Source organism: Acomys russatus, chromosome 16, assembly GCF_903995435.1.
Source record: "Acomys russatus chromosome 16, mAcoRus1.1, whole genome shotgun sequence".
Classification (NCBI taxonomy): Eukaryota; Metazoa; Chordata; class Mammalia; order Rodentia; family Muridae; genus Acomys; species Acomys russatus.
Window position 1 is genome coordinate 22,838,195 of NC_067152.1, and position 22,236 is coordinate 22,860,430.

General features: G+C 45.5%; 1 protein-coding gene across 1 annotated transcript in view; it reads left to right on the top strand.

Moving 5' to 3' along the window:
- Window positions 1-3,052: 3,052 nt before the first annotated feature.
- The window catches only part of Skap1 (src kinase associated phosphoprotein 1), a 293,807-nt gene continuing 274,623 nt past the window's right edge, over window positions 3,053-22,236 (top strand). Inside the window, exon 1 of the mRNA XM_051158403.1 lies at window positions 3,053-3,145. Within this exon, the coding sequence (XP_051014360.1) occupies window positions 3,100-3,145 (46 nt within the window). The 5' untranslated portion in view covers window positions 3,053-3,099. The remainder of the gene's footprint in view (window positions 3,146-22,236) is intronic.

Below are 22,236 nucleotides of genomic sequence, written 5' to 3' on the forward strand. Positions count from 1 at the left end.
TCCCTAGACCCCCTGAGCCCAGCGTGGGCCAGTGCCAGGCAGTTCCTGCTTAGCTTGCAGTCGTTCCGGACCCCATGACATTTCAGGTGCCAGCTGCTTTGGTGCCTTCCTGACTGAGCCCTTTGGACAGCCGGTGAATGCATACTTAGTGCCCACCTGGCAAGAGGACACGCAGACAGCATCTCCAAGTAGCCCAGAGGCCAACATGGGTTCTCTTCTCTGCATCTTCTGTCTGCTGACAGCGTGTGAGGAGTCCCAGTGGACCGGGCATGCGCATTCTGCATGCTGTGCGGCTGGACTCCATTTCTGGCTGCTCTGCCTCTCTCTAGATAGCCTTATCTTATCTAATTACAAGGAATTTTAGATTAATTTCATGGCCTCTGCTCCCCAGGACCTCTTATCTGCGAGGGCCTTGTATTTTAACCTTGCCATTCTTTTGTTGTTTGCCTTTAAGAGGTGATGGCTAGAAGGGGGGATGATGTTGGAATTGGGTGGGGGAGGGGAAGAAGGGGAAGGCAGACAGATCTGGACCGCTGCCTGTGCGAGGAGACAGCTGGCTGCTTTCTTCCATGACAGCCACATGGTACCCAGCCTCACAGAACAGGACCTGGGCGGGGACACGCCTGCTGCCAACCTCTCCAGATCTCTTTGATATTTCCGACAGAGTAGTAAAGGACTCTTGACTATCACGTTCTTTTTTTTTTTTTTTTTTCCTTTGCCTCTCTCCACCTCCTATAAGACTCCTCCATGTCGTTTCCATGGCTACCCCCAATCAGATTTGGCTTCCTGCGAAATTGGATTTCAAAGAAGGACAAGGCTTCAAAGGAATTTGTCCATTTAACAGAATGTCATTAGGAGTGAGGTTGACTGCTGAACCAGGGGCCTCAGATGATTAAGGAGGGGCAGCACTCATGTGTGGAGGCAGGCTCCTGTCTGCAGTGAGGAACCTTGATGCAACATGACAACAGCGTATTGGAAACTGCCAGTCACCAGCACACATTACCTGACTAGCACCTCCTCTACCTCCATCTCTCCAAAACCCAGGCATCCACTGGGGGTGGGGGGGGTGGCGGGGAGGGAAATGCATGTAGAATACCTATCCTGTGAATCTTTGCTTCTCCTCGAGTGGGAGTCTGCTATGACGAGCTATGGCAAGGCCTGGGGTTCTGCCCTTTGCTAAACAACTACCATGCTGCCCAGTGTCCGTCAATAAGTGGGCGCACTCTGGGTTCTCTTCGGAGCCTGGAAATCTTCTGCCTTCTACTAAAGAAAGAGGGAAGGGTTGGTCCTTTCTCTCTGTCGATGAAAAAGAAACTGAGGAAGTCTGTGCAGGACAGAGGGAGGCCTACACTGTCCCCTCTTGAGGAACAGTTTTGGGTTTACAAAAAGACTGTGACCCACATAGCCTCCATGTTTAAACATGCATGTACACCCCCCCCCCAAAGATCCTAGAGCAACTTCAGTTTGGTTATGGAGGGACAGCAAAGTAGAGGAAAACGTCTCCAGCTGACACTCGGTCTGGAGCCTGGAAGAGGCAGCCCAAGTTGGTCATTATAGTTTGATTCCAGCAAGAAGCAGCACCAAGGAGCCAGGTTCCATGGCAAGCCCCTCTGGTCTTTAGCCCTTCACTTTAACTTGCTGCAACTTATAGGTGGGCCGTGAGGCCCTGAAACCAAGATGCCATTCCTTCTTAGGTGTTGGGATGTGGTTAAAACAGAAGCAAACAAACAAACAAACAAACAAACAAACCCACCAGACCCCTTTAAAAGCGAGGTCCCTAAGCTTGAGACTGGGCCTTCATGGGTGTGTGCACGGGTCTATTCTAGGGGACCCGCATTTCTGCCTTGTGCTCCTTTGAACAGTTTCTTCTGTTTGTTCTGGCTTCTTCTCTATGATGCCCACCCGCAGGCTGATATACTAACCATTTTAATCTCCCTCTTATTATGTGCTCGGTCACCACTCCCAATCCTTCTTACATAGTCCGGGACACCCCCCTTCCCCCCGGAGATGGTAGAGGTAAAGACAGACGCAGAGGCCACAAAGTTTAGATCGTTTTCCACCTGTAAAGTCCTCCTACCCTTTGAAAGTCTTGGCTGGTGTTTGGAGGCCATGTGAGATGACAGGTGCCCCCTCTTAGAACACACCCACCCACGGGCACTCCCATCTTTCTCTTACATCCACGCTTTTTCTTATGCCATCTGTGCCACTCTACTTTCTTCATGGCCTGTTGTACTTAAAAAACAACCAAACCATTTTTTTGCACTCAATTTTTTTTTTTCCGGTTGTGAGAAATAGCAGAGGGTCCCATGTACCTTTGCGCATGCTCACACTGTGGTAACATCTTTGGTACCTATCTACAACCCAAACTTGAGCACTGACAGAAAGTACTTTGAGAGGGAGAGGGCGCAGCCCTGTGGTCTCGTAGTCGGTCACTTTCTCTCTTCCTCAGCTCTGAGACAGAAAGAGCTGTTTCCCACCTTCTCGCAGCCTCTCACCTCCGGGAGGGAAGGACACTGTCTATCTGTGTGTATTGCCTTTGATGCTGAGTCTCCCAAGTGTTGGGGAGACTGTATTACAGCCGGGATGTCTGATTTTAATCTTTGAGCAGCAAGCCTTTCTCCCCCCCCCCTCCCACCCCCGGTAGTGAGCTGAAGCACTCTGTCCTCGGCAGGGACCAAGTTCTCCCTTGGATTCTGCCTCTGCACCCCAAATCCGGAACTCCTATGGCCTTTCAAACCTGCCGCCCCAAAGTCAAAATTCTCCGCGCTTCGATATTTCCTCCAAGACCACTGGCTCTTTGGAGTCTAAGCAGTCTTTTGGTGCGGGGCTCAAAGGACCACGCCTTTGACCTTGCGTGCTACCTCAGTAAGGGCGCGAGCCCCGTGCACCTGAGCCCAGGGTCCCTCGCTCCTGCAGCCCGCTGCGCGCGCGGCTTCCTGAGAGCTTGGCCAGAGGCCCCGCCCTGCGCCCGAGCCCCAAGGCTACAGGCGAGGTACAGGTGCCGAGGGGTGCAGCTCGCTTCCCTCTGCTCGCTGCCGTCGGAGCGGGCCTCGTATCTCTTGTTCCGCTTTCTGTGGTGACCCTCCTCCCGCCGCGCAAATGCAGGTTCTCGACCTCCCGGAGGAGATCCGTTGGCTCCTAGAAGGTAACTCCTGGCACAGTGCCAGACCTCTGTCCTGCTCCCTTCCCTCCAGAAAGTTCCTTCAGCGCTGGGCTAAAGGCAAGAAAGGAGCCGCCAGGGCGCTAGTCTTTCATTCACCTAATATAAACTCCAATTGGCTTCCAGATCCTCAATCCCACCCTTGTCCCCAAAGCCAACCTCTCTCTCGTTCTCCCACCTCAGGGTCTCCACCACTTCCTTGAGTTGCACACTTTTTGTTCCTTCTAGGCATTGGCATCACTTCTAGATTTCTAAGGTCTTCCAGGTTCATGGGCCTCCCCTGGTACCTTGCTTGGCCTTAAACCTGTCTCCCGAGAAATCCCTGTGCAGTGTAGCGATTAGATCTCATCCTCCGCTGTGTCCCGACTCCTCACCTCGCAGAAGACCCACTCCTTTCTTGGTAGATGTTTCCTAGGCACACAGTGGACATCTGTGGAGATTTGGGCCACGCCTGGTGGTAGGAGATTTCTTATAAGTGTGGAAAGGTAAGGCCTCCTTTACCAGCCTGTAGACTTCTAGGGGCGCCATCGACCCAAAGGAAACCTTAGGGTACCTTCTGTTTCTGGAAGCGTCCCGTTGTGATGTTTCACCTTCAAACTATGGTCCTTTAGAGCTGAGGGCACATTTTCTGACACTCAGCACACACTCCTGACACCCGGAAGAGACTTCCGTAGTAGGCAATATCATGCCCTTGACTCACAGTGGTGAAAATCAGTTTTACTTGGGAGGACAGAGGCCTGGAATCTGCAGTTGCATATGGGGGGGGGGGGTCTCAAGAGGAAACTGCTCAGAATTAAGCCTCTTGGCATCCAGGCGACTTAGACGTATTTCACACATCGTTAACAGGTGGCCTGCTTTGGGCAGGTCATGATTTTGGCAAGCTGCCGTTCTTTTCAGTTTCTCTCACTGTAATTGGTTTTATATCTCCATTACCTTGTTATGTTGGTTATAAATGCCTCCTAATCAAGGATTTGGCGAGTGCTTTTGGTTTCTGTTTGTAGCACTGTTTCTATTCTGCATTGCCTCTCTGTAAGAGCTGTCTGTCAGCTAGGTATTTCTTTTGAGGTGATGGTTCAGAAATCTGTTTTTGAAAGGCTTTTTATTTGTCTGTACTTGGAGTGTATGTGTGCAGGTGGGGATGCAGCACAGCACATCGGCACAGGTCAGACGGTAGCTGTTGGAAGTTGGCTCACGCCTTCCATCCTCTGGGTGATGGGGATCGAACTTATGTCTTCAGGGTTGGCGGCAAGCACCACTTCCTGCCAAATTATCCTCCCTGGTACTTAGGAGGTTGAATCTAGGCCCTTAGGCGTGCTAGGTAGATGCTCTACCACTGAGATACGTTCTCCAAGCCATATAAAATCCGAGTATCTTGTGAACCAAGTGAAACCTAAACTGTAGTAGTAAAAAGTTATTTGGAGGGTAGAAGAGATCACTGGGCATCTAAAGAGAGGCTGTTGGTTTGTTATCAGATACATAAAGGAAGGCTGTAATTCTCTTTGGTTTTTAGACAAGGAACAGCAGCTGCAAGTTTAGTTCTATCCTTGCATTTAAAGACAGTGTTTCTTTTTTTTTTTTTTAATTGATGTCAGTCATTTTACGAGAAGAAACTCATTTTACAAGCTTGTTAAAATGATACTTCAGTTCTGTGCACAGCCTTGATAGAAAATCCCCTCTTATTTTTCAGAGGCTCGAGATGCAGTCCGCTCCTTCGACATTTTTGATGTGCAGTTCTTTATTGTGCAAAACTGACACTTGGGTAAACAACTCATTTTTGCACCTGTCACCTTCCTTTAGCTCAGATTATTTTCTTGTTAGCTGACTGTTTTTAATTGAAGTCTTCAGATCTCCTTCTAAAGCAGAACCTTTGTTTGCTGACAGGCAGAGCAGGGTATGAATGGAGATTAATTGCATGTCACAGACTTCTGTATCAAACTTGCTGCGTCTTAACAATCTCTGATAGTGCTCAGGTCTTCAGGATATGCGGAGGCGTCTGAGGTTACGTTTTGAGGGGCTTCACTGGTTAACCGTTTCTTTAAAGCCGTTTTTGTCTTTTATTTCTTGTGCTTGTAATTATGCTCCTGAATCCGAAGGGGTGGGGTGGGGGGAAGGAAGAACGCAAAGCGGAATATAACCAATGATTCTCTTGAAAAGTGGCTAAAGAGTGCGCCTTTGAAAGACTGGCGTGATAATGGCAACGTACTGGTTATAGGCTTTTATTTTTGTTTTTAATGGGATGCAGTCTCTAGTGTGGACCAGCAAAATGATTCGTTTGTTCCAAACAATTTGTGGATATTAGAAATCCAAAACAGCCATCAGTTTGTTGTCTGTGGCTGGTTACATGCCACCCCCACCCTCCCACCCCCCACTCCCCCATCCCCCATCCCCTCCATCCCCCACCCCCCAGCCCCCAACACACACACACACACACACACACACACACACACACTTTTTAAGGTTAACTGTTAACAATTAGAAAAGATGTAGGTCCTTGATCTCCGTGTAGCTGCTCAGTGGGAGGGAGCCTTAGGATATGAGAGCCGAGACTGCTGCTGCCACACAGCATGGGGGTGGAGTCTCTACAGTGAATTACTGCTTTCATAAACCAAGTCATAAGCATTTGTACAGTGATTTAATGCTGGCTATCAGAGCCATAACTTAAACATTTATTTATTTATAACAACAGGAACATAAAGTGACAGGGACATTCCTTGATATAATGCGCGTGCTTTAGAAAAGTAAAATATGCAAAGCATTGTGAGAGCTTTATACCGAAACTCTGCATAATGAGGGTCTGAAATTAATTTTTAAGTATAAAATTTTTAAACATTCGAAGATGTCTCATTTGACATGGAAATTCCACTTCTAGGAACCTGTGATAGAAACTAAAGACCTGAAATATATGTAACAAAAGTTTATCCCAGATGTCAGTGAGGTGGGAAAAGCAGATGATGGCTGTGTGAGTCATGGAACATCCATCTTAGTTTGCATGGAGATCTGTCTGTGTGTCTGTCATCTGTCCATCTATGCTGGCAAAGCGTCCGTGGCACTTAAGACTAAAAAGGGGAAGTACACTAAAATACATAGAAAGGACCATTTTTATTTGAAAACAGAAAGCCAAAAATAAATAAGTAAATAAGTTCCACACATTATATGGGTTTGTATAAGTGTCAGAAAAGTGCGAGCGAGGGTGCCACATGCCCTCACCTGTTCCCTTCTAAGTTCCCCTGCAGTGGGAACTGCAGGATTTAATGACTTTTATTAGATATGTCCTCAGTTGGCTGATTTGGGAGAAGTACACCATGTCTGTATTTCTTTAATCAAGAAAGAATAGTCAGGCAGGTTCTAAAGAAAAGAGAAAGAGAGAGAGAGAGAGAGAGAGAGAGAGAGAGAGAGAGAGAGAGAGAGAGAGGAGAGATGAAGATTAAACCAAAGCCCAGAAATTAACTTCCAGGGTGATTGCTTTTCCTGTTTAGGGTGTGTGGGAAGTGTAAATTAAAACAAAATGAAATAAACAAACAAACAAACAATGAAAAACCCCTTCATCGTTGGGTTTTTGTCAAATGACAAAGTGCTGAGAAGCTTCTCGTAATCCAGGCAACAGCCTCTTCCAATAGGCTCTGCTGGAGCTCCCACACAGGGCCAGAAAGTGGTCCCACATCAGTGAGTACAGCACTGTACAGATAAGGACCTGAGGGCATCTTCTACTTTACGGAAAGAACAGGAAATATTCAGGTCCTGCTTCCAGGCAGTCAGGCTTTGGATGGAGACGTTATCTCTTTGCTTTTTTGCTTTGTGATAACCACTCTGAAAACAAAAGCAAGGGAATGTTGTCAGTTTGCTAATCTGTGTTGCACAGATAGAGTCTCTTCTTCCTGGTTTTCCTAGTTCCGTGTCTGTGTCCAGCCCCCCTCCCCCTCCCCCCTTTGTGTGTGTGTCTCTGTCTCATTCTTTTTAAGTAGGAGCTGAAGAGGAGAGTGTGAAGGAGGTACAACAGATATGTAACCTGCTGACTGCACCTTGGTAGCTGACAGACCCAGCTGCCTACTCAATGCCACCACAGGCCTTGGAACAGGGACTGGGGGGGGGGGGGCCCTGCAGTGAGCGCTCCCTAGCATGGGCCTCTATCCCTGTGGTTGCTTACTTTTAAACTTCAGCAGTCATTAGCCATTCCTTCCAGATGGTTCTCCAGGTCTGGAGTGGCAGACATAGATGAAAAGGTAAAACTCCTTCTGGTATAGCAGGTCTAACTCATACGTATCTTCGATCAATTCTTTGAAAACACGGTTTAAGAATTTTCACCATTTCTTCAGCAGCCTGCTACTCTGGTATTCAAATGAGTCTCGTTTATAGTGACTGTCTGCTGGTTTTTTTTGTTTGGTTGGTTTGGTTTGGTTTTTGTTGTTGTTGTTGTTGTTTTGTTTTGTTTTGTTTTTTCAAGACAAGGTTTCTCGGTGTTAGCCTTGACTGTCCTGGAATTCTCTTTGTAGACCAGGCTGGCCTCGAACTCACAGAGATCCACCTGCCTCTGCCTCTGCCTCCCGAGTGCTGGGATTAAAGGCGTGCGCCACCATGCTCAGCTGAATGTCTGCTGTTTAAAGCTGTTTCTGCCAGGGTTATTCCTAGGTTGCCTTGTGAATGATTTATTCATTTATAAGGAGCTGAGGACTGAACCCAAGACCTCATGCCTGCTAGTCCAAGATCTGTCCCCGAGCCTCACCTCAGCCAACTCCCTATTCGTTCCTTTTGTTATTATCTTCTTAGCGAAGCTGAGGCCCACTACTAGTCTCTTGGCTGGATCTTTTGTCTTCAGAGTTTCTGTAACGTTAGATAACCAGATATTTTTGGAGCTATGTGTAAAAGTAGGTATAAAAGCTGTGTGTGGGCTGGGCATGTCCTTCACTGGCACAGTGCTTTGGGGGCATTCCAAAGACCTTGGTTCATTCCTAGCAGTGTGTGTGTGTGTGTGTGTGTGTGTGTGTGTGTGTGTGTGTGTGTGTGTGTCAGAGAGAGGGGACGGGCTGGGAGAAAGAATGGCTGGGAGAGGGGGGTGAGAAAGAGAGGAAGAGGAAGAGCAAGAGAATGGCTGTGTGACTGGGTTCACCACGTGACCGAACTTAGGTCGGAAGCCTTGTCAACGAGTACCTTTACTCTCTGAGCCATTTCAATATCCCAAAATGGCTGTCTTGATAAGCAATCCCTTGGCTCCTCGCTGAGGTTCTGTGCTGTGTGTTTGGCTGCTTTGCTTTGTTTTGCTAACTTTTGATACTGGCAGTCTTGCAGCTTACCTTAATCCAGAGTGGCAAGATGTGAGTATCTAATGTTATTTTTTTTTCTGATTATGAAAGTGATAATTTTCATTATCAAATCCAGAAAACATAAACTATACAGTCACCCGTAGCCAACACGTGTTAAATTCCCAAGTAATCCCTGGATTTCCTTTGCTGGAGGGATAACATTGTTTCTATAAGGAGGAGGTATCTAAGTGAACATTAAGAAAGAGTGTGTTTCACTTTACTGAGTCAGTGTCTCACTGTGTATCCCTGGCTGGCCTTGAACTCACAATGTAGCCCAGTCTGTCCTCCAGCTTACAGAGATCCACCCGCTTTTCTTTCTGCCTCCCAAGTGCCGGGCTCAAAGGTGTGTGAATCACACCTGCCTCAATCATCTATTTATTGATTTAAAAATCATTCTAGGAACAAGATGCTAGTTCAATCCCAGCTCCTCTTAGGTTTTCAGAGAGAGATGACTTCCTTCCTTCCTTCCTTCCTTCCTTCCTTCCCTTTCTTTGAGACAGAGTTTCTCTGTGTAGCCCTGGCTGTCCTAGAACTAGCATGGTAGACCAGGCTGACCTTAAACTCAAAGAGATCCACCTGCCTTTGCCTCCCGAGTGCTGGGATGAAGAAGTGCACTACCACAACCAGCACTAACTTTTTTTTTTTTTTTTCCCTAACTAAAGAGAACACGCTTAGTCTGTGCTGTAGATTTATCACTCGGGGCACTGGGATGCAAGTAAAGCCTTAGGGGTAGATGACACTCCTTCAGGATGGGAGCCTATGAGAAAAGAGTGGATAGGAAAGGTTAGGGATCGTGGAGGAGAGGAAAGAAGACCAAAGAGAGAAGAGGTTTCCAGGGACCCATCCCAGACCATCAGGGTGATGGTGCTGGATATAAGTTAGTGACTTACATGTGTCATGAGTGAGCAACCACATAGCCTTCCCAACGTGTTGTTGACTAGCAAACCATACCGGCCAAACTAAAGAGACACAATGGAAACACTGGATCCCAGGCTACTGGCATTCTGTATGTTTAAGTAAATCTCATAACTGTCCCTTTAAGTCACACATTACTGGTCCATAGAAGAAACCAGACTGCCTAGTGGCCTAGCCTCTGCAAAGTCTCATGTTGGCCTTTGGTAGAAACAAAGTCAGTATTCCTGATTTCTTGCTGTAGGTGCAAGGGGAGTTACCAAGCCAGTGGAAGTTTTGCTGTCACTTTTAAATACCTCAGTAAGCCAGCCTGGTGGCACACACCTTTAATTCCAGCACTCAGGGAGGCAGACACAAATGGATCTCCATTGAGTTTGAGTACAGCCTGGTCCACAAAACAAGCTCAGGACAGCCAAGGTTATACAGAAAAACCCTGTCTCAAAAAACCAAAATAAATAAATAAAAATAATATAAAATAAACAAATGCCCCAGTAAAATCAAACTTAGTGTTTTATTTCCCCACCCCTTTACTGACAGTCTTCATGGAAACTTTGTCTATTTGTGGACCAGTTAAATAAAAGTACCATAATTGTCCTGGGCTTGACCTGTAGACCAACCTGACCTTGAACTCAGAGATCTACCTGCCTTTGCCTTCCAAGGGCTGGGATTAAAGGCAAGTACCACCACCACCCTGCAACTTTCACTTTGTTAAGAACTCATTTTAAAATGTAATATTTTGACCTGATAACTAATTATCTTTTTCTCTTTTGAGGCGGGGTCTCATTTACATAGCCTTGGCTGGATAGGACTTTGCTATGCAGACCAGCCTGGCCAAGTTACAAAGTGCCACCTGCCTCTGTCTCCTCTGTCCCTCTTAAGCACACATTTTGGCCTTTTGTTAAGAAGTAAAACTTGACAGTGAGGCTAAGCTCACATCCACCAGCCTTAGGTTTTTGTTTTTGGTTTTGGTTTTTTGAGACAGAGTTTCTCTGTATAACCTTTTCTATCATGGAACTCACTCTGTAGACCAGGCAGGCCTGGAACTCAGAGATTCACCTGCCTTTGCCTCCCAAGTGCTGGGCTTAAAGGCATGCACCGCTGCTATTGCTGCTGCCGCCGCCGTCACTACCACTCAGAAACCAACCTTGTTTTTATTTTCAGGAAATTGCCAGCACACAGTGGAAGACCTGTCAGCTGTAGGCATTTTCTGCCTGATGACCCGAAAGCCATGTCGTGTTTATGTTTTTAATTCTGCTTCTGTTTATTGTAGATGAAACAAGGAAAGTGTCCACACACTTACAACACAGAGAAAATAAAGCCCAGGGACTGAAACACAGCAAGGACTTTTGGTTAAGCTTTATTTAACTGGTGGCCGACCTCGACCCCTAGCATTAATGCTTTTCCTTTGGGAGTCTAAAAAATCTAGTCCACGGAAATCCTTGCATATGTACAGGGCAATGCACAGATGGAGATAGCCTCTGCAGTGCTGTGGAAATAGAAAAATAAAATAGAAATAACACAAGCATCCACTAACAGTTGCACAAAATGTGAAATATGGTACAGCTGTTTAGATGCATACACACACACACACACACACACACACTGATAGGTCGGTAGGGAGACTAGACTGACTGATTCATGTGGAAAAGTTGCTAACTCCGGTCTGTAAAAAAGTCGAAGAGTGGGCTAGCAAGATAGCTCATTGGGTGAAAGTGCTTGCTGCCCATGCCTGACACCTGAGATCCAACCCCAGAACGGATAGTGGAAGAAAAGGACCAACTCCTGTAACTTATCCTCTGACCCTTGCACACATTCCATGGCATGTACATCCCACTGTACCACGTATGATAATGAACTAATAGAATTCAGAGAGTCAAATGCTCCTCTGTGTCATGTCAGTAGCATATAATGAACTATGTCTATGATAGCAACAGTCATGAAGATATGAGGCAGGCGATGATCTCATGCAGTGCTTAGGTACTGGTACTTTGAAAAGTTATTTGGGACTTAATACATTCCTACTCAATACCTCGTAACTCCTCTCCTGGAGATTTACCTGAGAGAAATGAGTATTTAGCCTCATAGCACAGTCATTCTGTCTTAGTCAGTGTTCTATGGCTGTGAAGAGACACCATGGGCCAAGGCAACTCTTTTTAAGAAAAAAAAAAAAAATATATATATATATATATATTTTTTTTTATTAACTTATTCATTTTACATCTCAATTGTTATCCCATCCCTTGCATCCTCCCATTCCTCCCTCTCTCCCATTTTCCCCTCACTCCCCTTCCCTATGACTGTGACTGAGGGGACCTCCTCCCCCTGTAGGCCAAGGCAACTCTTACAAGATGAACAATTGAACTGGGGGTTGGCTGTCAGCTTCAAAGGTTTAGTCCATTACCATCATGTCGGGAAACAACGGTGGCACGCAGGCAGGTGCTGGAGCAGTAGCTGAGAGCTACATCCTGAGAGAGAGAGAGAGAGAGAGAGAGAGAGAGAGAGAGAGAGAGAGAGAGGAGATACAGAGGCCAGAAAAGTGTTTCGGATCCCCTGGAACTGGAGTTACAAACAGTTGTGAGCCACCTGACCTGGGTGCTGAGAACTGAACTTAGATCCGCTAAAATGGCAGTTCCAGCTCTGAACTACTGAGCCAGCTCTTCAGCCGGAGTCAGATATTTACGATGGCTGTTTAGGTATCCCACGTGTTTTTCACACTTGAGTTATAATATGTAGTATCTTGATTGGCTCAAACTATTACACAGTTCAACTAAGCATAAATACAAATATCTACAACGGAATATGCTTTAGTAAAACTCCTATTGTGTGACTTAACATCTTATTTTTCCATATCATATTAGAATGTCAACAATGTTAGGAAAAACATCCTAGATGAGAACTCTGTGTGTGTGTGTGTGTGTGTGTGTGTGTGTGTGTGTGTGTGTGTGTGTGTGTGGTGTATGTACCACATGTATGGGCCGAGATTAAAGAAAGATGTTTTCTCCCCTCTATTCCTTTGGGGCAGAGTCTCTTGCTGACGTTGGAGCTAGGCTGGAGGTCAGGAGGCGCCAGTGACCCGCATGTCCTCCTTCTCCTGTCTTAGTGATGGTCTTACAAATATGCATGCATGACCATGCCAGGATTTTTTTTTTTTAATCAGTGCTGGGATTTGAACTTATAACCCCATACTTGTGCAGCAAGTCTTCTTACCCACCCTTCAGCAATCTATCTCTTCAGCTCTCTGAGATGAAAATTTACATATTTCATAAATTGTCCTATCAAAGTCATTAGTCTTCAGAAAGATTTTTTTTTTTTTTTTTTTTTTTTTTTTTTTTTTTTTTTTTTTTGCTGTTCAGATGCTAAGGCTGTTCTGTTTCTAAGCTTAGTCTGTCTCATCTCCTATGTCCAAGCTGAGCAGTAGGATTAACACTGGGACTTAAAGACTCCAGCTCCCAACAGCCGTCTGTTATAATCACCTAGCCTATAACACAACACCGACAAATCAGAAAAGCAAGCAATGAACTTGGAGACACAAGGGAAATAAATATAAACAAATGCTGCAGAAATTATAAGATTTCTGTAGGGTGTAATGGCTTGTAACATGACAAAAATTAGATCGATGATGGTTATGTCGATATGTTAAGATCCTCCGACAGTGGTAAGATTAAAATGTATCTTATCTTTTTCTATATTTAAAATGATTAAAAATTGCTTATGTACTATACTTAATGAAATTAGTTAAAAATATAATCTTAATAGCCAGCTCTAGAATCTCTCTTCGGAAATGAGCTGTCATTGTTGGGGAAATAACATCGCCATTACTACCATTATTATTTTTATTGCCATCATCATTATTATTATTAGAGGCAGGTATCTCACTATGTAGACCAGGCTGGCCTCCAACCGGCAGTGGTCTGCCTGTGTCTCCTTTCTGAGTGATGGGATTAAAGGTGTGAGCCTCTTAACACCCCCTCCCCTTTCTCCCTCCCTTCTTTGGTTGTGTGGGGGGTGTAGTTGAAGGCTGAAACAACCAAATGGACAGTTAGGCTGCAACTCCCAGCAAGGAAAAAAAAAATGTCCTTTGATTTTGTCTTGCATAAAAGAAAGGGAGAAAATGTAAGAAGGCTTGGACCTAAGTCAGACGGAGAACCGGAGGGTGTGTACACACTGCTAACAGGGGTGCAAGCAAAGTACTTAGGAATGAGAAAATCCTTTGAATGGCTGCTGTGTAAACCCATCTCACACACACACACACACACACACACACACACACCCGCACCACCAGCATTTCCAGCCAGCTATGTCTTGTGCATTCACAGACCCATCATATAAATAGTGCTTTGAGGACACTGAGGAAGAAGATAGGTCTAAACCAGGATTTCTCAAACCTCAAAATTACTGACAGTTTGAACTAGAAAAGCCTTTGCTGTTAGCGCTGTGTCCTGTTTATTCTTGAAAGCACAGCAGCCTCCTTGCCTTCTCACTGGATGCCAGTAGCATTCTCCCCAGTGTGGTCAATCAAAGGCTCCCAGGTATTGTCACAAATCTCCTGAAGTACCCTGGTTGGCAACAGGTGTTCTAAGCCTAGACAGCCAGGACAGAGCATGTGTAGGAGCATGGAACCTGTAAGGTGTGGGCCTCTGAGAACCCTGCCCTTTTGAAAATGACCCACATCCTGAGGCGAACTGTGGACTTCCCCGGGAGGAAGTTCTCACCAAGAGTTCAGAGGTCCAGGTTAGTCCTAACGTCTAAACTGTTCTCAGAATGAAGTTCAGACGACCCAGTTACACCCCGCCCCAGCGCCCCCCCCCCCCCGCCAGCTTCCTTTGCACGTGAGAAATCTGCAAGTGTGTCTTTGCTTAGCTTCTTGGCGCACCCTTGCTTTTCTATGTACGCGAGACTTATGCGGACTCCTTTGAGAAACTTCAGAGTCGAGTTACCCTTGGTGTCTAGTGATGCTTTCCGTGAGAAGAAGCTATGAGAAAAGTTGGCCCCATCGTCTCTGTCGTTATCTTGTCTATGAATATTTTACACCTCAATAGATTCCCAAACAAACAGTTGTCTACTCTGACGTTTCCAGGTGAAAGTTTGCTTTGTGCAATCTTTGAGGTGGCATTAAAAAAAATTTTCCCCCTAATCTGTTCTTGTATAAATTAAGCGTGTGAGGAGGTAGGCTCTGCTTACCTTGCTATAAATAGATTTTTTCATATGTGCCCTTGCATGTGTCTAAAAATAGCATCTTCTAATTAATTCTACAATTTAAAAATGAAGTTATTTCCCTCTCTCTTGTTTGTTACATGTTTTTAATGATAGGAGAAAGTTAGTATTTTTTTTCCCCTTAGTTTTAGTTATTGGGTTCTTCGTGATGTTTCATACATTCTAAATATGGTTCTAACTCATTTCCAGAGACCTATTGTTTAATCTTCATATATGTCTATTAATATCTTCCGAAATGGATCAGGAACCAGGTAGTAAGAAGATGGCTGTCAAGACTGGATTGTGGGCCAAGTGGACAGAGAATACAGTACGCCACACACAGGGCCCGTGAGAAGACACTAAGATTAGAAAAGAAATTCTCTGCAGTGTGAGAGGATGTGTCTCCTCCTGAGCTAGAACAGATGCTGAGAAATGTTCTCACTCAAATCCTCAAAGATATCCCTTAGTTCTGGATTACAATGCGGAACGCTAGGAAACAGTGAGTGATGAAGGCCAGTGCATGGAAACTGGATATGAAACCATAGAGGGCATATTGGGGCCAATATGTGTCAGACACAAACCCCAGCATGACAGGATAAGCGAGGTGGAGCTACCTGGGGCCACACTACTGAGGAAAAAGGACCCCCCTCCACTCTCTCCCCTTTAGCTGCCACCAGCTACTAATAGCTCCTCAGGAGGGGAGGGGCGGAGCCCTGTGAGCACCTCCCTCACCCGGGCTTGATCTTGCTCAGCAGTAGCTGCTGTGAGTTTGGGTGCATCTCCTGTGTTACATCCAAGAGGCACTGTTTCACAGTACTTCCCCCCACCTTTGGGCCATGAAAATCATTCTGCCAAACCTTGAAATTTTCATCCTCCTGCCTCCATCTCCACAGTGTTGTGTGCCACCACTCTCAATTTATAGAGTGCTGGTGACCAAACCAGTGCTCCAGGCATGCTAGGTAAGGACCCTACCAACTGAGCTACATTCCCAACCCCCCCCCCCAAAAAGTCTACCTTTTCTTTCTTTTGAGATAGGGTCTCCTATAGACCAGCCTGGCCCTACTAGATAGCTGAGGCTGGCCTTGGACTCCTCAACCTCCTGCCGCTACTCCCTGAGTCCTGGGATTAAAGGCCTACACTACCATTGCCAGCTAGTTTTATTTTTATTTTAACTTAAATCTAAATAGCCACATGTAGTTAGTGGCTAGTTCATTAGAAAGCACAGTTTAAATATTTAAATATTAAATATACAAAATAAGCAAAGATTTCAAGAAAGAAAAAACAAAACCACGACACAAAAAGCAAGCAATCAACAAAGGAGGCAGGAAAATATTATTATAGCTATGATTTCGGAACTATACAAATACACAAATGTCAAATTCTTGAAATATAATGTACACAATAAAGCACTGATAACTCTCTTGGTCTGAAATCTTGACATTGACAGAAAGAGCCAGAAGATGCCAACTCATTACTATTGTTAACAGGAGAGACAGGGTTCCATTCCTCTTTAAGTCATAAAGGTGAATATGGATAAGATGCAAAGCTTCTAAGCCCCTCGGAGGCAGGCAGGACAACATTTAATAATTGTCTTAGGACATTTGGGCTGCTCTAACAAAATGCTACAACGCAGGGTAGTTTATAAGCAACAAGTATTTATTTTTCATACTTTTACATATTAGGAAGTCGAAGTCCAAGATGCTTGCAGATCGGATGTCTGGCGAGGGTCTGGGGGAGACACAGGCATTCGGGCTTTAGTGGTGACCTAAGCAAAGCCCACAGGCAACAGCAAGTGAAAAACTGGAAGCAGAAACACAACCTACACGCAGTGTGCCTTGGCTAATAAAGCAGGTACAGGCAATGCAGACTTGCAGGTGTGGATGCGTGGTGATTAGCGGAAGAGCCTAGGGGAGGGGAGAGAAGGGGAGGGGAGGGGAGGGGCATGAAGGCAGAAGTCAGCTGAGGGCTGTTAAAGTAAAATTGGAACTCAGTGCCGCCAGAGAAGTCAGGAGTTGCGGTTGGTCATGCTGGGCCAGGACAGCCGGTTGTGCTTCGAAGGTATGTACAGATACGTGGGGGACATCTTAACACAAAAGAAGCCTGGGCCACTAGCTAGTGTCCAAGACCACGGAGTTAATTAAATTAACCAGTTAAACTTAACATTTTAGCCTGTGTTAATCCTTTAACCCACAGACCAAAACAAACAAAAACAACACCTCACAAATATTTTCTTGGGTGTAATGCCAGTCACAGGCAGAAATTTATCTATTCCTCTCAGAAATGTGAGTTCTGTTTTAGTAGTTCAAATACTTTCCCACAATATCCCCTCTAGGAACACTTTTATTGGTATTTGGGTTGGTGGAATTGTTTTCAACAGCACTGGGTCATTCATCTTGCCTCCAAATAAAAGGCTGATTGAAGCAAACTTTCGAGTTTTAGAAACATATATCAACAACAAAACAAAAACCCATTTGCAACCGTTAACGGCACCGACTTAAGTATTTCCGCCCCCCCACCCCCACGGTGTGTCGGTAGCGTTATGGAAAAAAACAAAAGAAGCCACATTTATCTTTCAGTTATTAGGAAAAAAAATTGCTACCCTTAAGATGTCATTCGCCCAGTAGACAAAATAGTAACCTTGCAAAGGGACAAGGTCAGAGAATCTGGGAAAACATCAGAAGCTCTCAGGAGGCCCTGGCCCCTGCTGGCAGGTGGCCTCACCGCTGTAGTGGGTAATTTGCAGAACACCATGAAGGTATTGTACTTCTGGTGATGTGTGTGGCCTTCGGTCCCTTGTCCCTCGGTACATCTCTCTCTCTCTCTTTCTTTCTTTCTTTCTTTCTTTCTTTCTTTCTTTCTTTCCTTTTGCTCCGACTTCCTTGCACAGATGTCTGGACCCTGAGGACATTTTTGCTTTAGAGCAGGTGTGCATTTTAAGGAGAATATTGCCAAAGCCGTGTTTACCTTTTAAGTATAAGACTTAAGGCTGTCCTGCGTTACTCTTAGTACAACGTACTATGTATTTACGGGTGTGCCTCCGAGATGAACGTTGCCACCTTTCCCTTCCCTCCTGGCCTTGTTTAGGTCTCCAAGTTTAAACCTTTTCATGCTTTGCAACTCACCCGTGACCCCTGGCCTCCAGCACACTTGTGAATGTTACTTGTACACCCGGTGCTTCCCTTTTTGGTAGCTCACAGCATAATTCCGATTGTGCATCTTGGTGTCTCCCCTTCGCCGATCCGCCTCTCTCAGAGCTGTGCTCACTTCCTCAGGGCTCACTGGGTACACAATGAAGAATAGGAGCATCTGGGCGTGGGATCCTTTATGGCTGATGCCGGGCATCGTTTCCGTGCGAGGCCCTGAACTTCCCACGGTGTTGCTCACTCCCTAGCTGAATGCATCTGTGGGCCAACACCCTGATCCTCCTTTTTGGCACTGAATCTTGCTGTTACGGGGACCCCAAGGCATCCCAATCTGACAGAACATGTCTGAAGAGGAAGAGGATTTGCCTTTTTGAGTGCCAAATATCAAATCCAGGGCCTTGCGTATATGCCAGGCAAGTGTTCTACCCCAGAGCCATGTTCCTCACAAAGAGCTCTAGTTAAGCAAAAGCAGAAAACTACCAACGGAATGGTGACCCGAGAGAGGCGAGGCATTGAGGGATGCTTGGATTCTCCTTCCTGTCTGGTCTGTTCAAGGAGGCTTGCTTAGGTTCCCTTGGGTTCTCACCATGAGAAATTCCACTTTCTCAGTTGAAGAGCAAATGTAGCTTCTCTAGTTTCCTTCCTCAATGTTTTCATGCAGTTTTGGTATCAGGATTTTCCTGGAGAGTGAACAGAGTATCGGAAACAACACCGTCACGTAGCCTGTCCCTCTGACTTTGTGTTTTCTTGGCTGTGTGTTTGTTTCATCCAGAGAGCTTGGGAGCGTATCTCTAGAGCAGATTCCAAATATCCAGTGATTTAGGTGGAAGAACTTCTGAAGTATTGCAAAAAAAGCCGCTCAAACAATCTGAAGGAAAACTAAAACAAGAGAGGTTTTAAGAAAAGAACCACCTGGTCCCTAGCAGCTTCATTGGGCCTTAATTATAACCTGCCGCTAATTCCGGTATGTGGAATACGCAGATATTTTACTTACAAGAATTTAGTAAGGATATTTATTGGTTATATCTTAATAAATCTGGGTGGGGGAAGAGGTTAGTAGGGAAATTCAATAATGTGTGTGTGTGTCTGTGTGTGTGTGTGTGTCTGTGTGTGTGTGTGTGTGTGTGTGCTTGAGTGCATATACACATGTGTTCTACAAGTAGAAAGTATACAGTGCTCTGCCTGCATGTACACCTGCAGGCCAGAAGTGGGCATCAGGTCACACTATAGATGGTTGTGAGCCACCATGTGGTTGCTGGGAATTGAACTCAGGACCTCTGAAAGAGCAGTCAGTGTTCTTAACCACTGAGCCATCTCTCCAGCCCTACAAGAAGAAAATAAACATTTTAACTTATCACATCACAGAAGATTTTTTCACCACCACCACCACCACCACCACCACCATCATCATCATCCTTCTAGGGATTGAACCCAGGCCTAAGCATGGTAGATAAGGGTCCTACCCCACTGAATAATACCCCCAGCCCCTTTTGTATTTTCATCAAGAGACAGGACATCCCTAAATTGCAAAGGCTGGCCTTCTACTTCCCATGGTCCTTCCTCAGTTCCCCCAGAAGCTGGGATCACAGACCTGTGCCACCAGATCCAAACACAGGCTCACCGTTGCTGCCCACTTCCTGTGCCTGCCCATGGGAGCCTTTCCCCGTTAAGGACTATGTGAAAGCCAGCACGGTTCTCTACCTCCGAGTAAAGCAAGGATGGGAAGTGGAGAGTAAATGGTATCCAAGCCACAGTTGTGCACCTCAGGCTTTGTGCTGATTTTTATTCTGCTTTTTTTTTTTTTTTTTAAATTCTGAAATGGATAACTTAGAAATACACACACAGGTTGGAGAGATGGCTCAGAGGTTAAGAGCACTGGCTGCTCTTCCTGAGACCCTGAGTTCAATTCCCAGCAACCACATGCTGGCTCACAGCCATCTGTAATGTGATCTGATGCCCTCTTCTGGCCTGCCAGTGTACATGCAGGCAGAGCTCTGTATACAAAATAATAAAATAATTTTTATAAATACACACACATCTAGAAATATAAATAATATGAAGAAGACTGTGAGAGAAGCTGCCATTTCACCAGCCGGTGATGACCTCTGCTGATGTTCTAGCCAATGAATTGCACCCGGTATTTTAATTTAAATTTCTAGTTACTTTGTTTGCGTGCGTGTGTGCGTGTGTGCGTGTGTGCATGTGTGCATGTGTGAAGAAAACTTGTAGGAGTTGAATCTCTCCTTCCACCATGAGGGACCTACGAATTGAACTCAGGTCTTCAGGCTTGGAAGTTGAGGTTTTTTCTTTTTGTTTTTTTTAACCTGTCTTCCTAGCACTTTTTTGTTTTTATCATTCAAACTTCAAACATTCAGATTATATGGTTTACTGCTTTTACTAACTGAATTGTTGTAGAAGTTTCAGATTTATACACGTATTGAGCAGTTGTTAGTCCCCTTAATCCCTCCCTTCTCTCTGGTTTCTTTAATTAGAACATTTTTACATCAGTGCAGTATTGTATTAGCATTCTCTGGAGGGACAGAGCTGGCAGAATGGATCTATTTATACTAAAGGGGGATTTATTAGAGCAGATCACATGCTATGGTCCCCTTAGTCCAACAATGGACTTTGCCTTCAGAAAGCCCAAGAATCCAGGAGTTGTTGAGTTCATGAAGCTGGCTGGATATCCCATCTGGTCTGTGTTAAAATGCTGAACAAGCAGGTTCTAATCCCAGCGAGAGAAGCTCTCAGCTGCTGGGTAGATGAACTTGCCAGTGAGAGTGAAGGCAAACAGGCAAAAGCCAAAGGCTTCCTTCTTCCGTCCGCTTACGTGGGCTTCCACCAGAAGGTGTGGTCCAGGTTTAGGGTGGGTCTTCTGACTTCATAAGATCCTGATTTAGGGTGGGTCTTACCATTTCAGATGTTGAGATCAAGACACTCCCTCATTGGCAGTCCCAGATGCTTGGCTTGTAGTTGATTCCAGATGTGGCCAAGTTGACAACCAAGATTAGCCATCAGCGGTACTTCCGTCATGACCAATAAAGCTGCACCATCACACTGCCGCCTAAAATGCACAGTTCTTTTGGCTTTCCTACTTTTATCTAAGGCCCCTTTTCCATCTCAGGATTCTATCCAGGATACAGGCACATCTTCTTGGCCTCCTCTCAGCTGTGACTATCTCCCACACTCCCCTTGTTTTTGATAAATGTAACCATTTTGAGGAGCGGGAGCCTGGTATATACGGGACGATGCTTGGTTAGAATGTCCAGTGTTCTGCTCCTGGTTAGACTGGGCTGACAGCTTTGAGGGAGGAAGATCACAACGGTATCGTTTTCACCACATTGCACCAGTGGTCCACACTGTCAGTGTGATTTATGATGGTTGATGCTGGACCACAGACACCTGGCTGGTGTCAAGTTTCTCCACTGTGGAGTCACTCGATTTCCTCTCTGCATCCTGCAGCCTTTTGGAAGAAAGTGGCAGCGTACAGCCCACACCTAAGGGTCAGGGGTGTGTTTCCTTTACTTTGGGGTAGAATAGATACATAAGCAATCTTGAATTCTATATTAGAGATCTGTCTCTTATCTCCCATTTGTTAATGTTATTTATATGACTTACAGACCTAAGGATATTTATTTATACTCCGGTTTATCGTTCAATATTATTTTGTTGTTCAGAAAAAAAAAATTTTTTTTTGAGACAGGATCCTACCTTGTATCCCTGGCTGGTTTGAGTTCTATCTCTAGCATACATGTGAGCATGCACAGACTGACAGACAGACAGACACACAGAGTCGGGGGGACTGTAACAATGAACCCAGGTTGTCGGTAGTAAGCTGTGGATGGTCATTAACTGACTCCTCTTTTCCAAACCTACTTATGTCTGTACCTTTCCTCCCTCCCTCCCTCCCAGTGAGGTTCCCCATCCATCTGTAGGATGCTTGGGTTTGTTGACAGTCTACATTTGAGATCTCCCAGCCTAAGTGATGTCTGATGTCTGTAGACTGTGCTGACTAGTGTCATCTGATAGGAAGGAACCTCAGCTGAGAAATGCCTCCATGAAATTCAACTGTAGGGCATTTTTTTTTTTTTACTTAGTGATGAATGGGGGAGAGTCCAGCCTATGGTGTGTGGGGTCATGCCTAAGCTGGTGGTCCTAGGTCCTTGAAGAAAACAGGCTCTGAGTAAGCTATGAGGAGCAAGCCAGTAAGCAGCACCCCTTTATGGCCTCTGCACCAGTTCCTGCCTCCAGAATCCTGCCCTGTTTGAGTTCCTCTCCTGACTTCCTTCAGTGATGAACAGTAATATGGAAGTATAAGCCGAATAAATGGTTTCCTCTGAAATTGCTCTCGGTCATGGTTTTTCATCACAGCAATTGTAGCCCTAACTAAGGCATAGAAATTAAGGGTGCAGTCTCTGTGCTGTAGAGCCCTGTTGGTGACAACTGTGGATGTCACGTACCCTGCTTTATAGGGTCGGGCACTTTAGCGTCAGTTCTCCGAAAAGGCCCCATGCTTCACCTTGGCCTCCCC